This window comes from Corylus avellana, chromosome ca9 (genome assembly GCF_901000735.1).
Source record: "Corylus avellana chromosome ca9, CavTom2PMs-1.0".
NCBI lineage: Eukaryota > Viridiplantae > Streptophyta > Magnoliopsida > Fagales > Betulaceae > Corylus > Corylus avellana.
The window spans coordinates 2838862-2860891 of record NC_081549.1 but is presented as its reverse complement, the minus strand read 5'-3'; the positions used below and the strand labels follow the sequence as shown (position 1 = coordinate 2860891).

The 22030-nt window shown below is 34.6% G+C and overlaps 2 protein-coding genes and 1 long non-coding RNA gene across 3 annotated transcripts; 1 reads left to right on the top strand and 2 right to left on the bottom strand.

Annotated features, from left to right (window-relative positions):
* Nucleotides 1–2030: 2030 nt before the first annotated feature.
* On the bottom strand, nt 2031–3046 carry LOC132191434 (uncharacterized). The gene is made up of 2 exons (XR_009441283.1): nt 2938–3046; nt 2031–2254 (listed from the first exon to the last, which is right to left on the bottom strand). It is a non-coding gene; the product is annotated as an uncharacterized LOC132191434 (long non-coding RNA).
* Nucleotides 3047–9643: 6597 nt separating this feature from the next.
* LOC132191433 (uncharacterized) lies at nt 9644–15668 on the bottom strand. The gene is made up of 6 exons (XM_059606446.1): nt 15559–15668; nt 15314–15453; nt 15004–15178; nt 12545–12976; nt 12275–12356; nt 9644–9781 (listed from the first exon to the last, which is right to left on the bottom strand). Exons 2-4 carry the CDS (start codon nt 15449–15451, stop codon nt 12789–12791), a joined length of 501 nt encoding a protein of 166 aa, XP_059462429.1. The 5' UTR covers nt 15452–15453; nt 15559–15668; the 3' UTR covers nt 9644–9781; nt 12275–12356; nt 12545–12788.
* Nucleotides 15669–15804: 136 nt separating this feature from the next.
* Nucleotides 15805–20777, top strand: LOC132191431 (uncharacterized). The gene is made up of 8 exons (XM_059606445.1): nt 15805–15887; nt 15983–16085; nt 16169–16273; nt 16402–16487; nt 16889–17130; nt 17827–18016; nt 19130–19313; nt 20270–20777. Exons 1-8 carry the CDS (start codon nt 15835–15837, stop codon nt 20570–20572), a joined length of 1266 nt encoding a protein of 421 aa, XP_059462428.1. The 5' UTR covers nt 15805–15834; the 3' UTR covers nt 20573–20777.
* Nucleotides 20778–22030: the final 1253 nt, after the last annotated feature.

Genomic DNA, 22030 nt, shown 5'->3' with positions numbered 1-22030 from the left:
TATTATTATATTATTAAAAAAAATTTGGACAGTAATATTATAAAATACACCAGCATGAGTGACTGTTCACTTACGCTGGTGTTATGATTATCACTACTCATATCTTTATACTCTTTGGGAAAAACAAAAAAAAGAAAAAGACCATCTGGGGTCAGTTTTTTTCTCCATTTTTTTTTTAATAACAATAATTGAGTTTGAGAAAATTTTATTAAATTTTTTTACATGTTCAAAATGACATATAACAATTTTATAAACTAAATTGAAAGAATACACACTTGGAGAAAAATTGTCGTCAGAAGAATATAATATAAAGCACGATCTAGAAAAGTCATGCTTTGTTTGGTAAAACTTTTTTCTTGTCCCTTTTGTTTTTATTTTTCAAAACAAAAATATTAACAAACAATTTCAAACACAAAACACTCAAAATTACTTTCACATTTATATCACATCATAACACTTTTTTCAAACAAAAATAAAAGAAAGTACCATATGGATTGAGATCTCTAACAATTTGAGTAATTTGGGTAACATTTTGCGAGAAAACCCACATGAGACCCACTTGCCCAAATAAATTTTGGACCGTCTAACCACCTATTCCGGCAGATGAGTCTCATGCAAGCTCTTTCACATGTGCTACCGAGTAATTTGAACAACAAATTATTAGAATCCTTATCTTTAAAAAGAAATAACAAATGGGTCGAGGAAAATTGACTACATAAAGACGGCTGAATTATGTGTTTTCTGCCTCTAGAAGGCATTTGAGAGAACAATAAGGGATTGAAGCTTGAGGCTTAAGTGATGATCCCATTCTATTTCTATATCTAGTTGGCAGTAGTCGTCATTTTCATTTAGTAGCAGAAATAGTGTTAATGAGCATAGAGATGAATAGGAAAATTATTGAGCAAAAATTTGTCTGAATGTTTCAAGCCCTAATTGGATTCTTTCTTACCCTAATGGTGTTCATTATCTATAGTATTTATGTTTATGTTGCTGGTTCTAGAAAAAATCTATGATGAAGAGATACGATCTCAATATCTCTTTATCATAGTATTTCAGCTAGATTCTATAGCATAGCACCAGGTCAAAAGGGACTAAGGATCTCCCCCAAACCCTAGTTTATTATCTTTTTTTCACTTCAAATGTCTTTGGCGATGATTTCTTTATTTTGTTGCCCATCGCCACCCCGGCCATCCAAAAAATTGCATCAACAATCATACTCAATTTATTTTGTCACCACCCACCTACACAACTGCTAGGGATGGAATTAACGGAGGTTATATATATTATTATATATATGGACCAAATTAAGCTTGACTCCTTATTCATACTTAGCCTCCCAATGAAAAGTTTTGGTTCTGTTCTTACAAATATGTATGATACAATTCCATTGTTGACTTAAATTTGATTGCAGATAATAGATCTTTAAACATTTGGGATATCTGAATTTAGCCAATACAAAAACCTAATAGGTTCTATCATGATTAACCGACAAAAATGAAAAAAAAAAGTCAATAATATAAATAAAAAAACTAGATATTGTACGAAAAATTCCATGTTACATTACAACAGGAAAAAATAAAAATAAAAATAAAATTCCTTATTACACCAGAGATGAAAATGGCCTGAGCTTCCCATTAACAGTACAAGGGGCTTTTTTTATTTTTTATTTTTCCTGGGCATTTAGCAGTACAAGGTTTCTATCCCATGTGTCATTATTCAGTTCGAATACAAGCAATAATACACATACGTGACATACCAGTACAAAAGGCCCCACTCGTATGTATTTGCACTGCAACAAGATCGCATGGTATGATAATTGACATTAATTCTTTTGTTTTAAGGAAAGACAAAAGGAGGTGGGCAGGAGAGGCAGGACAGTCTTGTGAATCACGAGGTTTCCTAAAATGGTAACATGATAACCATTCCAACTAAATGCTTTTGCATACTATAATAGATTGTAAGCTAAAAGATGGTATGTCGGCAGGTGAGGCTACCCTTATTTATTCATGTTTGTTACCAAGATGATGACATAAACGAAACAGCAAATATAAATGACATAAAAATCTTGGATCCTACAACAACAAACTAACAGGAATCAACACTTTCCATAAATGTAGAAGTTCTAAATTTCCTGAAGATTAATTTTCAACTGGCATCTTGATAAGGTTCTTACCCTCAATGAAGACTCTGAAGAACTTCAAGTAATAATTGCGCCAGTGATTGAAGCATCTTGGTTTACCTTCACATAATCAAACTAACCAAAAATTTTCAGCCACTTGCAGATTCGGTTCTTTCAGGAGTTCTATTATTACAACAGACGAAACTCGAAGAGCACTAAATGTGTAACACAAACAAAGGAAGCTCATGATAGTCCACACAAAATGCTAAAAGAAATAAGACAAATAATCAGCATTTAGGCTCCTAAATGACAACATCCTTTGTGAAATTTGAATTTAATGCTCAAACTTGAATGGGAGATAGCATAAGTAAAAGGCTCCGGGATCTGATTAAGGTGTTAGTTCATGTCAGAATTTTGTAAAAGCATTCGGAGAACTGATTTTCCAGGAACAATGAGCAACATTCTTCATTTACTGGGGTTTAATCATATATGGTTGAAACTACTAATTCAGTTTGTGATTGTGATGGCTTGATAAGGGAGTTCTTCTTAATAATCTTTTTGTTCACTATACTAGTTGCTAGTACTCAATTACCATTTACCATTAAAAGAATGTATTGAACTTTTGTTTCTGCCCAAACAACCATAGTATCTACTAGCCAATGCTACCTAGATTTCCAACCACTACGTCACTATAAGATTGGGCAGTACTACATAGAGCACAACTACAATGGAGTAAAGCGCATAACATGCAGACTTTAATAATAATAATGTAGTATTGACAACAGAAAATGTGGATTTAATGTTGTGGATTGACTTACAATTGTAACAATGTTGATAGAACCTTACAATGAAGCAAGACAGCGTAGAAAGGAAACAAGGTTTTCTTACTTCAAAATATTAAAATATTGATTTAACACGTCTGACCCATAACTAGTCCTCCAATATTGGATGACGCTCAAGCTCAGTTAGAAGTTCAGTCAAAGAGGTTGCTGTGCCATTGGAAATGTCACTTTCACCCCTGCATTGTTGCAACTGTTCCCGAAGACTCTGCACGAGCTCATTAAGTTTCTGAATATTCTTCTCTTGGGAGAGGATAATCTGCAGTAAAATTGATAGCCAATAAGAAAACTAAAACCCTAGTAGCACTCTAAGATGCCATCTTGACAATCAGGTTGGAACTTTCAACTCCAGCAATTTAGTCCAACTAAATACTGAATACAACCCAGATTAATATACGAAAAAAAAATTATCATATATGGAACCTTCTGATATAATATGATATCAATATCACATTGTAGAAAAAGAAAAGTTCATGCAATTGGAAAGATTGGGATAGAACTTTCGAAGGATTACATGAAATGCAGTAGATATGCATAAATACATTAGACACAGTACAAAAATAAATTTCAATTGTTCTCGAGGGTTAAAAAGTTCATATGGATATTTTTGTTTATTTTTAATGAGATAGAAGTATTAAACAAGAAGAAGGTCCGATTGAGATTCCCATACCACTAGAAATTCTGAATCACCCCATGCATTTGCCTTCCACAAAAACCAGGAAATTAAAAGAAAAATAAATACTTAAATGCTTTCTACTTTTCGTCCGACAGGTTGAGATTTAAGTAGACAAAATTTTATTCAATTACAAACTTCTGTTTCAGCTAGTATGAAGCAGCTGAATTGACTCAAACCTTGAAACACTGATTAAGGCATGAAAGCAGAAGCAATACCAAACTATGAATTTACAACAAAGTTGTAAGTTAAGCGACCATGTTATATGGACTTGTGCACTCAAGTGGAGGTGTATGTTTCAAGAGTTATATCCAATATATACACGCCTGATTCTTATGAGACAGAGATGGGCTGAAAAGGAACCGAAAGTTAAAAGTGCGAGGAACAGTCCATGCTAAAAGTTAAAAACATTTTCATAAAGCCTGAGGGCCTTCCAGAATAAAAGTTTTATAGAAACAAGTATGGAAGGGATTCTAATTAAAGTTCCAATAGTAATAAGGCCTTCAGATAATATCAGGAGGTATTATAGTGGAGGGAATCGTCTGGAACTATTTAAAATATAAAAACAGTTAGATAACATTATGCTTCTTTCACAATGAATGACAAGAAACATTATCATATCTCAAGTTACAATTGCATAGAAAGTTCAGTAAAACTTTGCTGATCGAGAAGTAACAGGAAAATACTGATTCCAATGACATAGCATTCAACAAAGACTGGCTATCCTCTTATGAATGCCATTTTTGCTTACTCTCTTATCTCAAACACACTTTTCCGTGTCTTACACCAGATTCAACAATATTAGATTTGCTTAAATGCATAAGGGACGGCAGTCCTACAGAGCTTGTGTTAAATATGCAAATTTAATTGACTGCAATACTATATGGTGCAAGGACTAAGTAGGAACAAGGTCAAAAGTACTTGAGATCAGTTAAAGCAGGACTAATGGTGAATGAAAAGGAAGAATATAGAACTAATATTCCAAGGAGTGTTCCAGAAGAATTAAGGAGTGAATTGACATTCCGAACATCATTTGAAGGGTTTGGGGCTTTTAGGGAAGCAATGCAACTTATTGTTGCCATTTATAGGAAGAGAGCACAGGGAAGCCTCCTAGTTGACCAAGAAAAACCACAGTACAGGAAATGGGATAGATAAATCATCAGTTACCATTAGTGGCAAAAGCTTACGCTGTCGGGCAGTGGGCCAACAATGTATATTAGACATCGCAACACTAACTTTAACACCCCCCTCACTTGCAGGCTAGACCAATAATATTGAACCAAATATTGGCTATAACACCCCAGTCCTATATTAGGAAGATGAGAAGAAGCCCACATAGAGTGGGTGCTTTATAAAGATAGTCATGAGTGCTAAGTTCTATATTGCCGAGTTATTAGGTGAAACTGAGCTTTATAATGAATTCTAGGGAAGCTCAAAATTGACTAGTCCTTTTGGGGTGATAGCGCAGATGATGCTAGCACTTTTTCCTGAGTTGTTATAAATGGCATCAGAGCCACCTAGTAACGCTAGTTCATGTGGTACTGGAGCACTGCATGACGTGGCCTTGACAAGGACATCAAGAATTTAAGAGGAGAGTTTGTAACACCCCGGTCCTATATTAGGAAGATGAGAAGAAGCCCACAAACTGTAATGACCCAGGGAAAAGCACTAGCCACATTTGCATTATTACCCCAAAAGGACTAGTCAATTTGAAGCTTCCTTAGAATTCATTATAAAACTCAGTTTCACTTAATAACTAGGCAATGTGAGACTTAGCACTCATGACTATCTTTATAAACCACGATCTCTATGTGGGTTTCTTCTCATCTTCTCAATATGGGACTGGGGTGTTACAAACTCTCCCTCTTAAATTCCTGACATCCTCGTTAGGGCCACGTCATGTAGTGCTCCAGTACCACATGACCTAGCGTTACTAGGTGGCTCTGATACCATTTGTAACGACCCAAGGAAAAGCACTAGTCACATCTGCGCTATTATCCCAAAAGAACTAGTCAATTTTGAGCTTCCCTAAAATTCATTATAAAGCGCAGTTCCATCTAGTAACATCAGGTCATGTGGTATTGGAACACTGCATGACGTAGCTTTGACAAGGATGTCAATAATTTAAGAGGGGGAGTTTGTAACACCCCGGTCCCATATTGGGAAGATGAGAAGAAACCTATATTGAGTGAATGGTTTATAAAGATAGTCATGGGTGCTAAGTCCTACATTGTCTAGTTATTAGGTGAAACTGGACTTTATAATGAATTCTAAGGAAACTCCAAATTGACTAGTCTTTTTGGGGTGATAGCACAGACGTAGCTAGTGTTTTTCCTTGGGTCGTTACACTGGCCTTGCACATGTAGAGCCAAAGCAAAAACAAAGAACCGAAAAAAAGGGGAAACATATGGAGGTTCCCAAGATTCATTCACAAGACCTATTAGTCAAATTAAGGCCTTTATACCATTTTAGTATCATTAATCCCAAAGGCTTGAGTTCCAGGAAGTGAGCCAACAATGTATATCAAGCTCACAACACTACCCTAAAATGAAGAATTGAGGATGTCGGATGAGTACCAAAAATCTTTAGCCAATGCCAAGAAGATTGGCACAAATAGGAGAGGAGGGTTGCAAATACATTTCCATAACGAATTTGTTAATTTGATATCAAAGACATATTTTTCATGTTTTTGATAGGCTATGAAATGCAGATTATAGTTGCAAGATTGGAGAATGAAGGTGAAGTGACCAACTAGATGACAAGGGTAAAGAGGTGATTAGGAATCTTTGAAATTCTTTTTGACTGACCAGTAATGAGGTTGATGACTATTTTAAAGCGGATCAATGATGGGAGAATGAAGGCTAGCCAAAACGTTTTTATAGGAGCCGTTTCTGTAACTTGATTGTTTGAGAGTTCTCACGCAAGAATCATTATGCATTTAAAAACATGTTAAAAACCAATAGATTGCTTTCACCAATAATGCTGTGCAGGCCAAGAATAAAATCATCAAATGCCCAATTTCAAACGTGGCTCGAGGTATTTAAAGTGACAAATGTTAACCAGTCTTATCTAACCATCCTAATAAACTACTAAGGCCGCACCTTACCTAGACCAGCCACACTTAAGTTTGACTAATTTTTAGTGTCATGAACACCTTCAGTTAATCTATCAACTCATTCCAGATAATGGGGGGAAAAAAAGGAATGTAAAAGTCATCTATTGGAAGATGCAGAACACAACAACAAAATTGGCAAAGACATGCTTATAGGCCTGTCAAGGGCCTGGTTGCACGTGGCTTAGGAATGTCCAAATTCAGCCAGAAGGATAAAGAACTTAACCCGTTCTTGGCTCAGCCCAAACCTTAAGACCTGGTCCTCAGCACATGCAGCTAATGAGTGACTGTTAAACAAGTTTTGCGCCATGTGCAGGTTGGCCCATGCTTGAGCATGTGCTGCCCATGACTTTTCCTTGAACCCGGGTTGAATTAAAATAAACCACTTCACCACTAACTCAATTAAGTTTAAAGACATAAAAAACGTTACATGTTAAACGATATTTGGGAAACATGTATATTGGTGCAATTTAGCACTGGGTTGGCTTTCGGCTGAGTTATTGGTTACGTTTGACGCCGCCTAAAATATGCTCATTCATGATCTTAAAATAAACTCCATTAAATGATTAGCGGAAAAACAAATATGCTTCATTCAGACTAGGTAGTCCCAAATGACAGTCCCAGCTATTTAAAATAGAGCATCTCCAACGGAAGAAACAAAAGTATTATTAAAACTGAGCAAAACCAATATGCTGATTTTTAGACACTCAACTGTTAGGACAAGATGAGAAAAAAAAAGAAAAGAAAAGATTTAGTACTGAATGCTTTAACAGGAAGTTTGAGGCAATATCAACTTCAAATAAGATGAAAAAGGTTGGCTTATTTACATTGTTATGCAAAAGAAATACCATCGGCCACCCTGGCAAAGAGAGTATTTAATTTATGTTTAATGCACTATAAGGTCACGCCAAAAATTGTTGGTCATGGCCATAAGAGGAAGACATCATGCCCTATAAAGACCTTAAATTGAGCAAACTAGAAAAATAATTTGTGTATCCAGGCCCATGTAGTAGAAAGAGGCTTCAATAAGTAGACCTCAAAATAACCCCTCATCCTGTCCAGGAAAAAATCTTCCAAACATTGCTTAGCACTATTCACACATTAATGAATAAGCAAACTCCACTATGATGCAGATTAGTGTAACTGCGTCAATTGTTCAAAATCTTATAACCAAAACATGGTCCCCTCAAGACAACCCCACCACCTTTCTAATTTCTTTTCTGGGACTCACGTAACTAATCTTGTAATTACCAGAATTGTTGCATGAGACATGACCCTAAAGGCCTCTAATAGTAGAAGTCATATTCTTTGTTATCAATGACAACTGGTGTAGCTTGTGTTAGAAAGGCCATCAAGAAAATATGAGGACACGAAGATGGTATAATTTTTCAAAACTATTCTTTAATGTCCACCATCATCTCAAAGAGGTTAGATGCCTTCTGTCCTATCTTTTTGTTGCATCACCAAATTGATATTATTATGGACAACAACTAACAAATGAAGATTAGTTGTGTATGATTGCAGTTCCTATTACCCTTCTCTAGCCCCTACCCTATTGTGAAACTAAACTTGTGAAAGCAAATGTTAGTTTATTGAGGTCTGAATCTAGGACAGAGGTTAAACTTCAACAATGCTTTAAGCTCAATAAAGAAAATAGTAGTCACTTTTGAGAAAAAAAAAAAAGAAAAAAGAAGAAGCAAAAAGTCACACCAATCACAACAATAAAAAAAATCCAGTAGCATCTGTTGTATTTTCTTCTATGTACCAATATGAAAAACCTTAGCAACATTGCTTTAGTGGAGGTTTCTGTTTTCTATGCTTCAATTTAAAGTTTTAAAGAACTGTTTTCCATTTTCTACTCTTATTACTAACCAAAAAATAGCACCATCTAAAATGCATTTCCAAGAGTTAACAGTACATAATACTAATAAGTAAAATACTTGGGCAATAATAATAATTAGTAAAATAACTCATCATCTAATTTCAAACTCACTTTTTCTTTCACAGACTCCTCTCTTTCAGATATGTAGTGCTGTTTATGGGAAGTGGTTGGACTCGCTTCGGCTTCATTGCCATATTGTTGCTTCCACTCAAACTGCGACGTAAAAACAATTAACAGCAGCAGACACACCAGTACCCAGGGCCTCGACATCACAACCAGCTCTCACATAACCTGTCATACAATTAACTTTTACATTTAACAGTTGCCGATAGCTTTCGCTCTGCGTTTTAGGGATTTCGAAGACGAAAATACGGAACAATTCTAGAACAGACTACCAAACAAATGCGAAAATGTTATCCATTTTCTGTGACTAAACATTATTATGCGCCACTAACTAAACCTCCCAAGAAACAAGAAAACGCCAAAAACTAAGAGCCTGTTTGGCCCTGCAGGCTGAAAGCGTTTCTAAATAAAATAGCAGAAAGTGTCCTGTTTGGGGATGTGTTTGAAAAATGGCGGTTTCGCAAAGGGGTATTTTAATGGCCGAATCACAATTTTTCATTCACCAGTTTTGAAATCACTATTTTCAAACTGCACTTTTTTTTTTTTAATTAAACTGCACTTTTGAAAGAGCAACCAAACGGACCCTTACACTAATCAAGGTTTTTGCATCACTGATTAAAACAAAACAACTACTATTTTTCTTGTTTGCAACAAAGCTGTTACTACTATTTCTCACTAACCAAACAGAACCTAGCCACAATGATACATAAACGTAAAATTTGACATGAAGCGATGAGTGAATCACTAAGTGGATCGAGAAATTTGAAAATAAATGTGGGAGAGAGAGCTCACAGATCGAGGCTCAGCACAATCGGCGTATATGGGAATCCTTGGAGCAGTCCCAGTCCGTCATTCGAGTCGGGAAGAAACGGCGTCGCTTTTCCCCCGGTGTGAAAATGCCTTGGGAAATTGGAGTTTGTGGCCTGCGACTGCAATGCTCAGAGGATCGGAATTTCCACCTTACTTCGAGCAAGTAGTGTATCTTCTGACGCCTTGTATTTACTCTTTTCTTTCTTTTTGCCACATCCATCTCCTTTTTACATTGAACCGTATTAATCTCGTTATCTAATTACCGTTAACCGTTTGGTGAAGCATTAAAAAGGCAACTTATTATTTTTTTTATTTTTTATACTTCTATAATACCCTTCTTCTTTTAACAAATAAAATAATAAAATAATTGTAAAAAAATCAAACAATTTTTTAAAAATACAAAAAAAAAAAAAAACCAATGGGCAAATAAATACAATTTTTTTTTTTTGGAATAAATAAATAATTTAGATCAATTACAGTGACTATTCATGTCGTATTAAAGTAAAATCAAAGGTACGGTTCTTGAGATATTCAAAAAAATAATAATTTAATCCCTAGAGTCAAATTTTGTTAAAAATTATTTTTATTCGCCCATTGATTTTACTTTAATATGACATGAAGTAATTTGTAATTTAGGCCAACTACAGTGATTAATTATTTATTTATTCTTTTTTTTTTTGTATTTATTCGGCCCATTGGTTTTTTTTTTTTTTACAATTATTTTATTATTTTATTTGTTAAAATAATATGGGTATATATATATATATATATATATATATATATATAAAGTGACATTTTTGATACATTTTAGTAGTTTGGGAGCTACTTTAGTACCTTTTGAATATTAGGAGACTATATTGCAAACAACTGATAGTTTGAGGGGTTTTTTTTATATTTTTCCTTAATATTTATTTGTTTGTTTTTAATCAAATAATTTAAATTTTGCTATTTCAACATTTATTACTTGTAAAACTTTTAGAAGATTTTTAATTTTTTTCTTAATTTAGTGTATCATCTTTGGCGGTATAATAAGCTAATAAAACATGAACTACTCAATTTGAAAATTAAAAAAAAAAAATGCTAAATATACAACTTTTTATAACTTTTTTACAACTAGACATATGTTGATATGTGATTGGAGCGTGTTAGAAGCGTTAAATGATTACAAATTTTGATTCCAATCACATGGTAACACCTATCAAAAGTAGTAAAAAAAAATTGTATGCGTAGAATTACCTGTTTTACAATTACAAGTAATATTTTAGGAAATCTAGAGAAATTTAATTCATAGAATATGTAACATTGGATGGTTTGGATATTAGTTTGCATAGCATAGTTTAATAAATATAGAAAAAGTGTCATAAAATTTCCATAAAATAGCATGTAATTCTTATTGTATATGGGAAAAAAAAAAAAAAAAACCTTATTTATATTTATTTGGAATTCAATTTGGTTCGACACCTTTTAGTAGGACATTCTTTTTGTATCTTACTTTATAATTTTCGTTGATAAGGTTTTATGTTTCATTAAAATCCTTATGAATGTTTTAATTGTTCTTTTTCCATCCCTTAGTTTATTTTCCTTCCACTGTATTTCTTCAAAAGACCCTTTTTTTTCTGTTAATTTTTTAAAGGAAATTGTCTCAAAGGTTGTTAAGTTGTACCTATGTGATAGATAAGGACTCAAGTTTTTAATCTTGACAATTAAAATCTTGAATTTTTGAGTAGTACCTCTATAATAGATAGGACTCGAGTTTCTAATTTTTCGTCAAGTCTTTACTTGTCACCTCACATGTTGTCCGCATTAGACAATTGAAAACATTACAATGTGTATTCAAATACTTGTTAGCCTACCACGTAAGCAATTAGGTGACAAAAAATTAAAAGTAAGAAATAAAATAGGGGGTGGAGATTTATCCCCACATAGAGAGCCAATAGATGGTGGTTTTGCCCCCACAAATGGGTGGTGGCGGTAACTCCACCCTCGCTCATAGCTTAACTAGAGATTCACGGCCGGCTCCATCCTCTCCCCCCTCCCCACAAAGTTGTGCAGGGGTGGATCTCTCAACCCCACACATTTTGTGAGTGAATGTCCACCCTCATTGCTCCTTGTGTGAGATTCACCTCTATCGCCCCTCTACGGGGCAGATCGAGCCATTCTCTACCACTTTGGCACTTTCCCATATGGAATGGAGGGTGGCAGTGGGGTGAATTCACATATCTTATTATTATTATTTAAAAATAATAATTTTCCTTTTTTGTTTGGAGTAATTGCCTATGTGGCAATATTACATGTATCTGAATACACTTGTCATATTTTCATTGGTTTATCGTGGACAATATGACAACAAACAAGTTTTTTGTTTTTTGGGAAAGATTGAACGAAAAATCTGACAAACGGACATATTTGTCACAAGAACAAAACTCATAATTTTAATTTTCAAAATTAGAAACTAGAGAACTCGAGTCATTATCTATGATACAGGCAAATGTCATAACCAAAGCTCCATTAGCCTTTCTAAATTAATCATAACTATAAAGGACATGAATTACACAGCTGTATTGGAAGGTCGTGTAATATATAACTATAAGGTTGAGAAATCATCCTCACTGAAGCAAGATATCTTACTTTCAATCCAACCAATCCTCATTCACAATCAAAAGTAGCAACCAATAATTGGAATGAAAAGAAGATGAAGAGAAGGACCAAAAAATACCTGGTCATACAAGTGATGGTTGCATCTGTTTGCTTTGGAAACAGCAGAGGGTTTTGAACGAGCAGATCCTTCTGCACCCAACCTGCCACCATGGAACTTTAGTTGGTAGCACTTATCAGGCATTACTTGGCTTGTTCTTCATGCAGGTATTAAAGAACACAGCCTCATACCAGACATTTTAGCAAGTTCATGCCATGACTATTCCATTTGGCCAGAAATAAACAAAAACATCACAAGTATGAGACATAAACAAATCATAAAACCAATTACCTTTTAAGTCAAGCGGGAATGGATAAGTTATCTGAAAAGAAATCAGCTATACAAAATATTTTTCCAGTACATCTATAGCTCTCCAGTTTTGCTTTACAATAAGGTAAAACCTTTGAATGGGATAGATCATGCTCGAAGCTCACTACAATCTGAGCTGTAGAAAGCTCTACAAGTTGCGCGAATACTCTATGAAATGAACTGGAGAAGAAAAAACATATATATTGCATCCTACGAAAGGTCAAGGTCAATTTTTGGGTGCATTGCCATCTTGTTGAGATTTAGATTCCTCCTTCTTCTCCCTGACCTGTTGGACACCTTCTTGATACCCTTGTATAAAACTTTTGAGACCATCTCTATAGGCAGAAGCTCTTGTCATGTACACCCGTTGCAAAGCAGGCCTTAGTGTCTCCATTCCCCCTCTGGCAGCCACCGCTGTTAATTTTTTCAAGTGAAAGACAGAGGCACAGTGAGAATTCAACTCAATAAACTACAAATTCAAGGAAAATCGATTACAAGAACGTTGTCCAAATACTTTATATTCAAAGAATAAAAAGGAATATCGACCAAGACAAAAGGGGTTTGTCTTGCATTATTATACTCATAGCAGAACAAGCTGAACCTACAATTTTGGTGGCAGTATATACTCAATATGTCCATTTAAACATATTTGTTATTTAAAATGTTGCTGTTCAATTATGAAAACCAACTGTAAGAATATGTTTTTAACGTTGCAAGCTTGTGTTTACCTTAAAACGCATTTTGTTTATAACATTACTTGAAATCTACTTAAAATAAATAAATAAATAAATAGCAAATTAATGTCTCAGTTCTCAAAATCACTATTTTTACCATTATCATTGTTGAACTTAAGTTTGTGTAATTACAGGGTGCTTTTTGACATTAATAAAGGTTTTATTGTGTAGAAAAAGAGATGCATACAGGAAAGAAACCACAAATACAATGTCAACTTGTTCATGAAAAAAAAAAAAACACACACACACACACACACACAATGTCAACTTACAAGAGTCAACCCAAACAAAAGCACTTCCTTGTGATTTAGGTTTTTTTTTTGAGGGGGTGGCCGGGGGAAAATTAAATGTAATGACAAAATAATTTGTTTTTTTGTTCTCTTTATATGCTATACTTCAATTATATATATATATATATATATATATATATAAAATATGATAAAAACAATTTAAAATATAAATAAATATTTTATAAGACAATGAATTCTTAGATATCCTACTTGTAACACGCAATTCTTCACTTTTAAAAACCTTTTACTCTGACTTTTTACTGAAACAATCAAAAATCAAAAGTGTTTAGACTTAGAGAATGATCATATATGTCTTCAGTATCCTTAAACTATTTTCATTTCCTAAACTTGCAATGCCATCGGGCACGTTGTTTCATAAAATGCAGATTTGTCACATTTAAGTGAACATAGCCAATGAATGCAGAACCTTGCTGAAAAAGCCCATGGTGCTAAAGAAGAATACATGATAAGACCACAACAGCCAAAACCCATGAAAAGAATTTCGAAAATGATAATAATCATCAAAAAATACATATTGAAGGACTCAATAAACGTGACCTGGTCATAAGAAAATTTTTAAAACAAAAACAAGACCTCTTCCTTTCTTTCTTCTTTCTCAAAATACCTATGGTGAAGAAGCTAATGATGCTAAAGACATTCAAACATTAGATATATGCCAATTGCATTTGAGAATTATTCATAAATCAACATCGAACAAAGAGATACAAAAAGCTAGAAAGTCTAAGAGAGCACCCCACGAATTTCAATCTCACTAAGAATAAAAACCTGTAAGCTACTATATCAATCTGATAAAATGAAAGTTATGAACTTGGTCATATCAAATTTTCTCTCACCCAACTCTCGGTCACTTACAAAAGAAAAACATAAGTAACGAATCAGATAAACTTCAGAACTCAAAATTGTATTTTCTTTTGTCATATTTTCTCGGTAACCAAACAAGGCAACAAAAACGAATCCTATTAAAGCAATGAGAAGGTAGAGAAATAGAGACATCTAGAGTGCTTATCTCTAGAATGGACGGCTAAAGGGTTTGAGCTCAAGATAGAGCACCGCCGACGTGCAAAGATCTTCCCCAGTGCTCAATTTCTGAGGATTACTCATTTTTGCTATTGCTCCGATTATCGCGTTTAAATGCACTTAACCCCCTTGTCCATACGGTTTTTCTACAAGCAGGTGATAGGCCTAGACTTAGAGGCACATATCCCGGGGGTGATAGGCATAGACTTAGAGCACATATCCGCCGGGGGGCTGTGGCTTGTTGTGGGGGGCGAGGCCTTAAGAAATTTTTTCCTTAAAAATTTTTTTGGAAGCCACCGCCACAAAATCCGAATGGCCAAAAAACTCGACATTGAACTCAAAACAAAAACCATGAGAAAGAAATTAATGAAATTCTTACCAAGATCTTCCAACGTCGATGGTTCTTTCTCTTTAGTCTTACTTTTTGCTCCACTGGGCTTATCCTCACTCTCACTCTCACTCTCTTCATGCTTCTTATAATCATTTGGCCGAAGCTCCGGACCGATATCCCGGACCCAGCTCGCAGCATAAAGCCTAGAGGCTTCCTTCAAGACCTGCACAGCAGCATAACAATATAGGCAAATGGGTATATGCCATATGTTTTCAATGCATTTGCACGAAAGGTCAAACACTGGCTAACCAATTGTTTGCCGAAAGAAAAAAGAAGTTGAAGAATGAGAGAAAGAGACCAAGAATCGCTCATGCCAAGTGAGTTTACGACGTTTTTTGATATGAGGGGGATCGGGCAAGGACGAAGGGAAAGCGATTTCTTTGAGATCGTAGCGAATGTAATCGTACACCTTCTTGCACACTACCTTCAGCTTCATTTCTGGGTTTCCGAGTTATTGCCACGCACAAACCATTATATCAGTATAATCGACTATAAAGGCAAGAAACGTAAAGACGGCAAAACTCAAAGAGAGAAGACGCATACCTGCGATGGCTATGGCAGTGGCTGAGGTAAACGTTCTGCCGATGCCCGATGCGCTTGCCGCTTGCGGGTTATTCCGCAAAGGTTTATGGGCTCTCTAGACAAGGTCGATCAATGCTAAACGACAGCGTTTTATATAATTTCTGTAAAAAGTTTGTGGGCCATACGAAATACGACAAAACACAAGGGAAAAATCAGAAAAAGCTCCAGAAAAAACTGATAAAAAAAAAAAATCTATATATACCGGAACAGGAAAGAAAGCGGTTGAAAGGCGAAGCAATGGGCAACGCTCAGTCCCCTCCTGCAGACCCCCGCTTCGCTTCCGCCTCCAGGTGCGTCTCCCTCAAATACACGCATTTGTGTATATGCATGCTTCAATACTATGGTGAATTCATTGATGAATTGGATTTCGTTGGTTTTATTGTAGAGCTTTCGCCGAAAAGGAACTTGAAGAACTCAGGTCCGTATTCGCGTCACTGGCTGCCCAATCGCAGAGCAATGGCCAATACATCTCTCCCTCTGTTTTCAAGGTCTTCTTCTTCTCTCACTTCTTCAATTCTCTAATTCTTCTATGCTCTTGAGCGTTCCTGATCTTTGATAGATTTTCTCTCAGACCTATTTCGGACTCCGCGGTCCTCTCGGCGACCGAATGTTCGATTTGGTCTCCCAGCAACGCAAGGATCAACGCCTCACCTTTCAAGACCTCGTTATTGCTAAAGTAATCTCCATTTCTTTGTTTTTTGGGACGCAAATTGAAAATATGTACTCTAAACTATCACATATGTTGGAAAATTGAGCATCAAAATTCCAAGTAGCACTTTGTAATGGCCTTATTATATATTGCAGGGGACTTATGAGAAAGGAACAAAAGATGAGATTGAAGAGTTCATTTACCATTTAATAGACGTATCAGGCGATGGCGTTTTGGGGAGGTAAGAGTTTATTCTGCTTGTTTTTTATTTCTAGGTCTAGTTTCTTTGCGCTGTCTCAATTTTCCCCATATGTGTGTGAAACCATAGAAAGTTAGTTCCACTTTGAGTGAGTTGATTGTGAAGGTGTTAAATGGGTGCTAAGTTTCGCGTTGGTTCATTAGTAGTTGATACTGGATTTTATAAGTGATAATCTGGGAGCTCCATACATATGTGGCTTACTTTTTTCTTGGATCATGACAATATAAGTGCTTCTAGGTTTTTAAGCTTGATCATACATGATAAGCAGTTAGCTTACTTTCATCAAGTTAAAAGTAATTATATAACAACTTCTAGAATAGCTGGCCTGGTGCCCATTTTTGTTGGTTGTGTTGATGCGTATAATGATGGGAGTTTAATGTCAGGTCTGATCTGGAAGCTGTTTTAATTGCAATGTATGAGACTGTATTCTTCGTGAAAGACAGTGAACATGGATCAAGTTCACATAAGGGCATTGGGGACATATTTCTTAATGCTGCAACTTTCTCAACGCATGTGGACGGGTGTGCTGAAAAATGTATGTCTTTGGAAGATTTCAGAAATTGGTGTACTCTTGTCCCATCTGTCAGGAAGTTCCTTGGAAGCTTGTTGATGCCACCTGATCCAGGTGTTCTGCTTATCTTCAGACATTTATATCCTCTTGATTCCCGTTTCTTTTAGTTTTATTCTCTTACACACATATAGTATTTCCTTTAACATGATAAGTGGAGTGCATTTTGTTAATGTGATGGGCTTGAATTTTTTTAATGGAAAATAGTGAGTTGTTTGGTGTAATGCTTTTCAATGGCTTATTTACATGTTCAAACACCAGAACTTTGGGTCATGGGTTTCATAAACCATGGTAAACACTGTTCTAGTGCCTGGCTTTTGTTTCTTTTAAGTTTAATAATTATAGTTAAATTTAATTTTTAAATAGGCCACTATTTACAAAATAGTTGTGATGTTTTTATTAATTAGATGAATACATGGATCACCAGATGTGACATGTTGTTATGAGGGATTAAGAATTTAAGATATCTTGTAACTTGCGTTCTATTTCTTTTTCTTTAGATGAATATGGATTCTGTTTTTACAGATTACTAAATCAGTATTTGAATAAAGCATCTCTCGTTCACTCTCTACTTTTGTCAATTGCTCATTTAATACTTTATCTGGCAAATTGTTGGGCCTGATAATTTCCATTTCTCTATATTATGGATTCCAAATTAGCTTAGGAGAATATATACTTTACCGTTCTGAGTTTCCTTTCTTTTGACATCTTAGAAAAATAAAATTTCCACTCTTTCTTGTGCGTTTTATGCAGGGAGGCCGGGATCTCAAGTTCCTTATCTACAGCATTGGGAGAGTGTTGATCCTAACATGGTGTTATTGAGGAAGGAATATGCTTGGCATATAGGAGGAGCCCTTTCACAGCAAGAGCTGGAGGAATGGAAACTTTTATATCATAGTGCTTACAATGGTCAGAGTTTTAATACATTCTTGGGCAACATATCGTAAGTACCTTGCTTTTCCCATACAAATATCCGCTAATTATGTGGATCTCAGTGAATTTGCTGATATCAAATTCTATTCCTATATCTTGCTAGTTGATATTTTTTGTGTGTGTGTGTGTGGTTGTTTTTGTTTTTTGAGTCCAAAATTAGGTTTGAGGCTAATTATGTGTTTTTCAGTAGGATAAACCATGTAGCATATATTCTTCAAAAGCTGTTCATGGTTGCACCAAGCTGTTCGTCTGATTTTGCTTTTCTTAGCCCTTGAGAGGTTCAGAAACCTCTTATTTCTGCTGTTGTTGCTTCTTCTTCTTTTATTTATTGGAATAGTGTATCATGTCTTTTTTGTATTAGCACTTGGTAATGCTAAATTTGTGCTAAAGAAGAAGAATGAGTCTGGGGGATTCAGGTATTCTGCAGCAACAATCAATTAGGCCATGATGTTGATTACTTGAGAAGTCATGGGAACTGACGGATACATAAATGCCAAGATAACATTATGGACCTCAATATGTGGGTAGACTATTGTATGTTGGTTCTTAACATCAAGTATGCTTAGATGTAGCGTGCATTATCCATAAAATGTTCTCGAAGTTGGTGTCAAGTCCTGGGTGTTCAGAAGTTTTAGAAAAGTACGAAACTAATGTTGTGTGCTTATTTTTTCTAGATACACCAAATTGTTCCAACTGTTTTTTTAGTGCTGGTTTCCTGACCTTTGTTGGCATTTCCTTATTAATTCATAAACATTAAATTGATTGTGTATACTTAGACTGTGGAATGTACTGTGCAAAATGGTAGTAACAGCTTCTGTTGAGGTCCTAACGGATTTAACTATTAGGTTGACAAGGACCTCCTTAGTTAGTATAACAAGTTGTTGCTGGTGACAAGAAATCCTGTAGACAATGGCGTTAATGGCTATCCATAAGTAAAGAGCTCTTTATTAATAAAGACACTGATTTTGTTCTATAATCTGTTAATGCATTGACCTTCTTTTGGTTTCATTTTTGCTAAAGAAATTACAAATGCTAAATGATTTCTATTTTTATTTCAGTTTCTCGGTTGCCGCAACTATTTTTTAAGTAGGAGTCAATGGGTAATTGTTCAATTGACCTGCAGAAATGAAGATGGGCCAACTGTGTTGATTATTAAGGATAAAGAAGGTTACATATATGGAGGTTATGCTTCTCAGCGATGGGACAGGCATAGTGATTTCTATGGTGACATGAAGTCTTTTCTTTTTCAGCTATATCCAAAGGTATCCATATTCAGGCCTAGCGGAGCAAACAGTAATATACAATGGGTAAGTTTCTATTGTTTTCATATGGTTCTGATATGGAGGTTTTTGATTGTGATTTATAGAGAAAAATCTTGTATTAGTCTCATCTTTGGCTCTTTATATTTCATGCATGATGTGATTTATGTTTGCCGAACTGTCATAGTTTTCTCTCCTGATAGATCAATAAGTTAATTGATTGTTAAGTTCTTTTACTAATTTAGGAAAACAAGAAAGAACTTTCCTTTCTTGGAAGGATATTGTTCAGCTTGGAAGAAATCCTCCTCTCCGTTATAACTGTTCTATATCTAGGCCAGGGATGTGATTGCAAATAGATTTTGAATGCTCTCAAGTTATTTCAGTTGGAAATGAACTGCAATTAGCCATGGAAACTTTAAAGGTAACTATGGCAGTAGACCTGTCCTATGTACATATGTATTATCATGTTATTTATTACAAAATGCCTTGATAGGTCCTCCTCAAACTCAGCACATGGTAACAACAACAATTGTCATATGCTAGGAAGGACATAACCGATGAAGTCTGAAGCTAACTGATGGTTTTGACTCAATGGTCCTTAACATCCCGATTTTCATTGAGCAACCAACAAGGCCGACTTTTCAACATAGGTTTAAGTTGACCTCTTAGGAGGTTTAATCAATTTCTTGGAATTTTTAGAGCAAACTACTAAATTAGATTCTATAAGGTCTTACAAAGTTTTGATTTGGTTCTCTGTCGATCTAAGGTGCAAGTGCAAGTTGAAGTGCGGAGATGCAAGGAACCCAATTTTTATGTTTAGATTATCTGAAACAAAGTTCATTTGAGTGTTTCTTGGTAATTTTTATTCATGTTTTGTTTCATCGTAGTGTTTCTTTTTCTTTTTCTTTTGGGTGATTATATGCATCTCGGCGATTTACATTGCATTTAGTTGTTTCCCTAATCATATAATACTCTTAAGATCTTGAGTGTCCATGTATCTGCAGTGCGCTGTGAATTTCAGTTCAGAGGACATCCCAAATGGCATTGGTCTTGGAGGACAAGCGAATCACTTTGGTCTGTTTCTCTCTGCAAGCTTTGATCAGGGGCACACATTCAATTGTACCACATTTGGCAGTCCTTGCCTTTCCAAGACCAGTCGAATATGCCCGGAAGTGATAGAATGCTGGAGGGTTGTTCCCAAAGGAGCACAAAGAAGGCATGATGCTGTCAAAGGTACTGTGTTAGAAAGATTTAAGGAGGATCGCCATATGCTTAACATGGTTGGGCTTGCAAATTCGAGCGAGTAATCTGGTGATCCACCTTTTTATTGCTCTACAATCAGAAAAATCACACGTTGTAGCTAAGGATTTGCACTCAATATCTTTGAGTTGATGTTCTAACATTTATTGTTTATAATGTCATTGCTGTAAAGTTGGAACATATTTACTAGATCTGTAAATACTTCTACGAGTCTAATGAAGATTATGCCGGCCAAAAGTGCGTTTTTAAACATGTTTCGTTTGGGAATCTATTTTAAAAAATTAGCTGAGAAATTCACATTTTAAAAATTGCATTTTCATTACCTGTGTTTTGAAATTGTTATTTTCTTTAAAAAATAAAAAAATTACACAATTTAAAATCTTAAAAATTTCATGGTAAAGCTTGATCCACTTTCTTTTTGTATATCTTTTTTCTCTTATTTTCTTTCTCCACTTCTAATTTTTTGCTTCTTGATTTTATCATTATTTATTTCTTTGATCTTTCGTATTTTATTCTTACTATCATATGTCGTTGTGTGTTTGTCATTGTTATGAGTTCCGATAGCTTATTATCATCATGCGCAATTGTGTGTTTTTTTTTTTTTTTTTGATATTTAATATAAAAAAAATTACTATATTAATATCTTTAAAATTAAAAATATGTCTTATTTTAATTAGCCAAACTCTCTCAGTCCATTCACATGTACATGCAGATTTTTCAGAAGGGGACCGATCGATCGAGATCTTCAAAGTCTGTGGATCCAATTGATAAGATATTCAATGATGACTTTTATTCGATCGTGATTCGCGAAGTTATTTTTTATTCAACGCCAACCTTTTTCCTTTTACGGCATTTACTTTGGTTTATATATATATATATATATATATATATTTATTTATTTATGTAAAATGACTAATTAAAACTCATTTTATTTAATTTAGTTAATGAATTTTAAAAAACACTATACATTTTATTATTATTATTATTATTATTATTTTTCTATATATATCATTTAAATATTACTTTTTTATTTTATTTTTATAAGGATTGTATTTTTCCTAAGAGAAATATTAGGGGTACTAACTCTTTTACAAACAGAGATTTACTAAATTAATGTGTACCTCAGTAGCTTATTCATTAGTACTAGCTCGTTAGATTTCTCTTAATTAATTGTTTTTTTTTTTTTTCTCTAATGAATGAGCTACACATCAATTTAATAAGCCTTGTTAGTAAAAGAGTTAGTACCCCGAGCATTTCTCTTTTTCTAAATATTATATTTTTTAACTTTTGAAGAAAAAAAAAGATGTGGAAAGAGAAATAGTAGGAGAAAATTTTGAGAAAAGAGAGATATGGAAAGATAAATAGTAAGAGAATTTTGGAAAAAGAGAGATATGAAGAGATAAATAGTATACTAATGAGATGAATGTGTGAATAGTGCCTATTATATGTAGCGGTGCACTGTTCACAAATGCAACAAAAATGTATTTTGCATTTGAGATAGATAA

Coding starts and splice junctions, on each gene's coding strand:
- LOC132191431 (XM_059606445.1), top strand. CDS start 15,835: ATGGGCAACGCTCAGTCCCCTCCTGCAGACCCCCGCTTCGCTTCCGCC. Junction 16,274..16,401: donor AAGACCTCGTTATTGCTAAA/GTAATCTCCATT, acceptor TATATATTGCAG/GGGACTTATGAGAAAGGAAC. Junction 16,488..16,888: donor GGCGATGGCGTTTTGGGGAG/GTAAGAGTTTAT, acceptor GTTTAATGTCAG/GTCTGATCTGGAAGCTGTTT.
- LOC132191433 (XM_059606446.1), bottom strand. CDS start 15,451: ATGAAGCTGAAGGTAGTGTGCAAGAAGGTGTACGATTACATTCGCTAC. Junction 15,179..15,313: donor CTTGGCATGAGCGATTCTTG/GTCTCTTTCTCT, acceptor GCTGCTGTGCAG/GTCTTGAAGGAAGCCTCTAG. Junction 12,977..15,003: donor ATCGACGTTGGAAGATCTTG/GTAAGAATTTCA, acceptor AAAAATTAACAG/CGGTGGCTGCCAGAGGGGGA.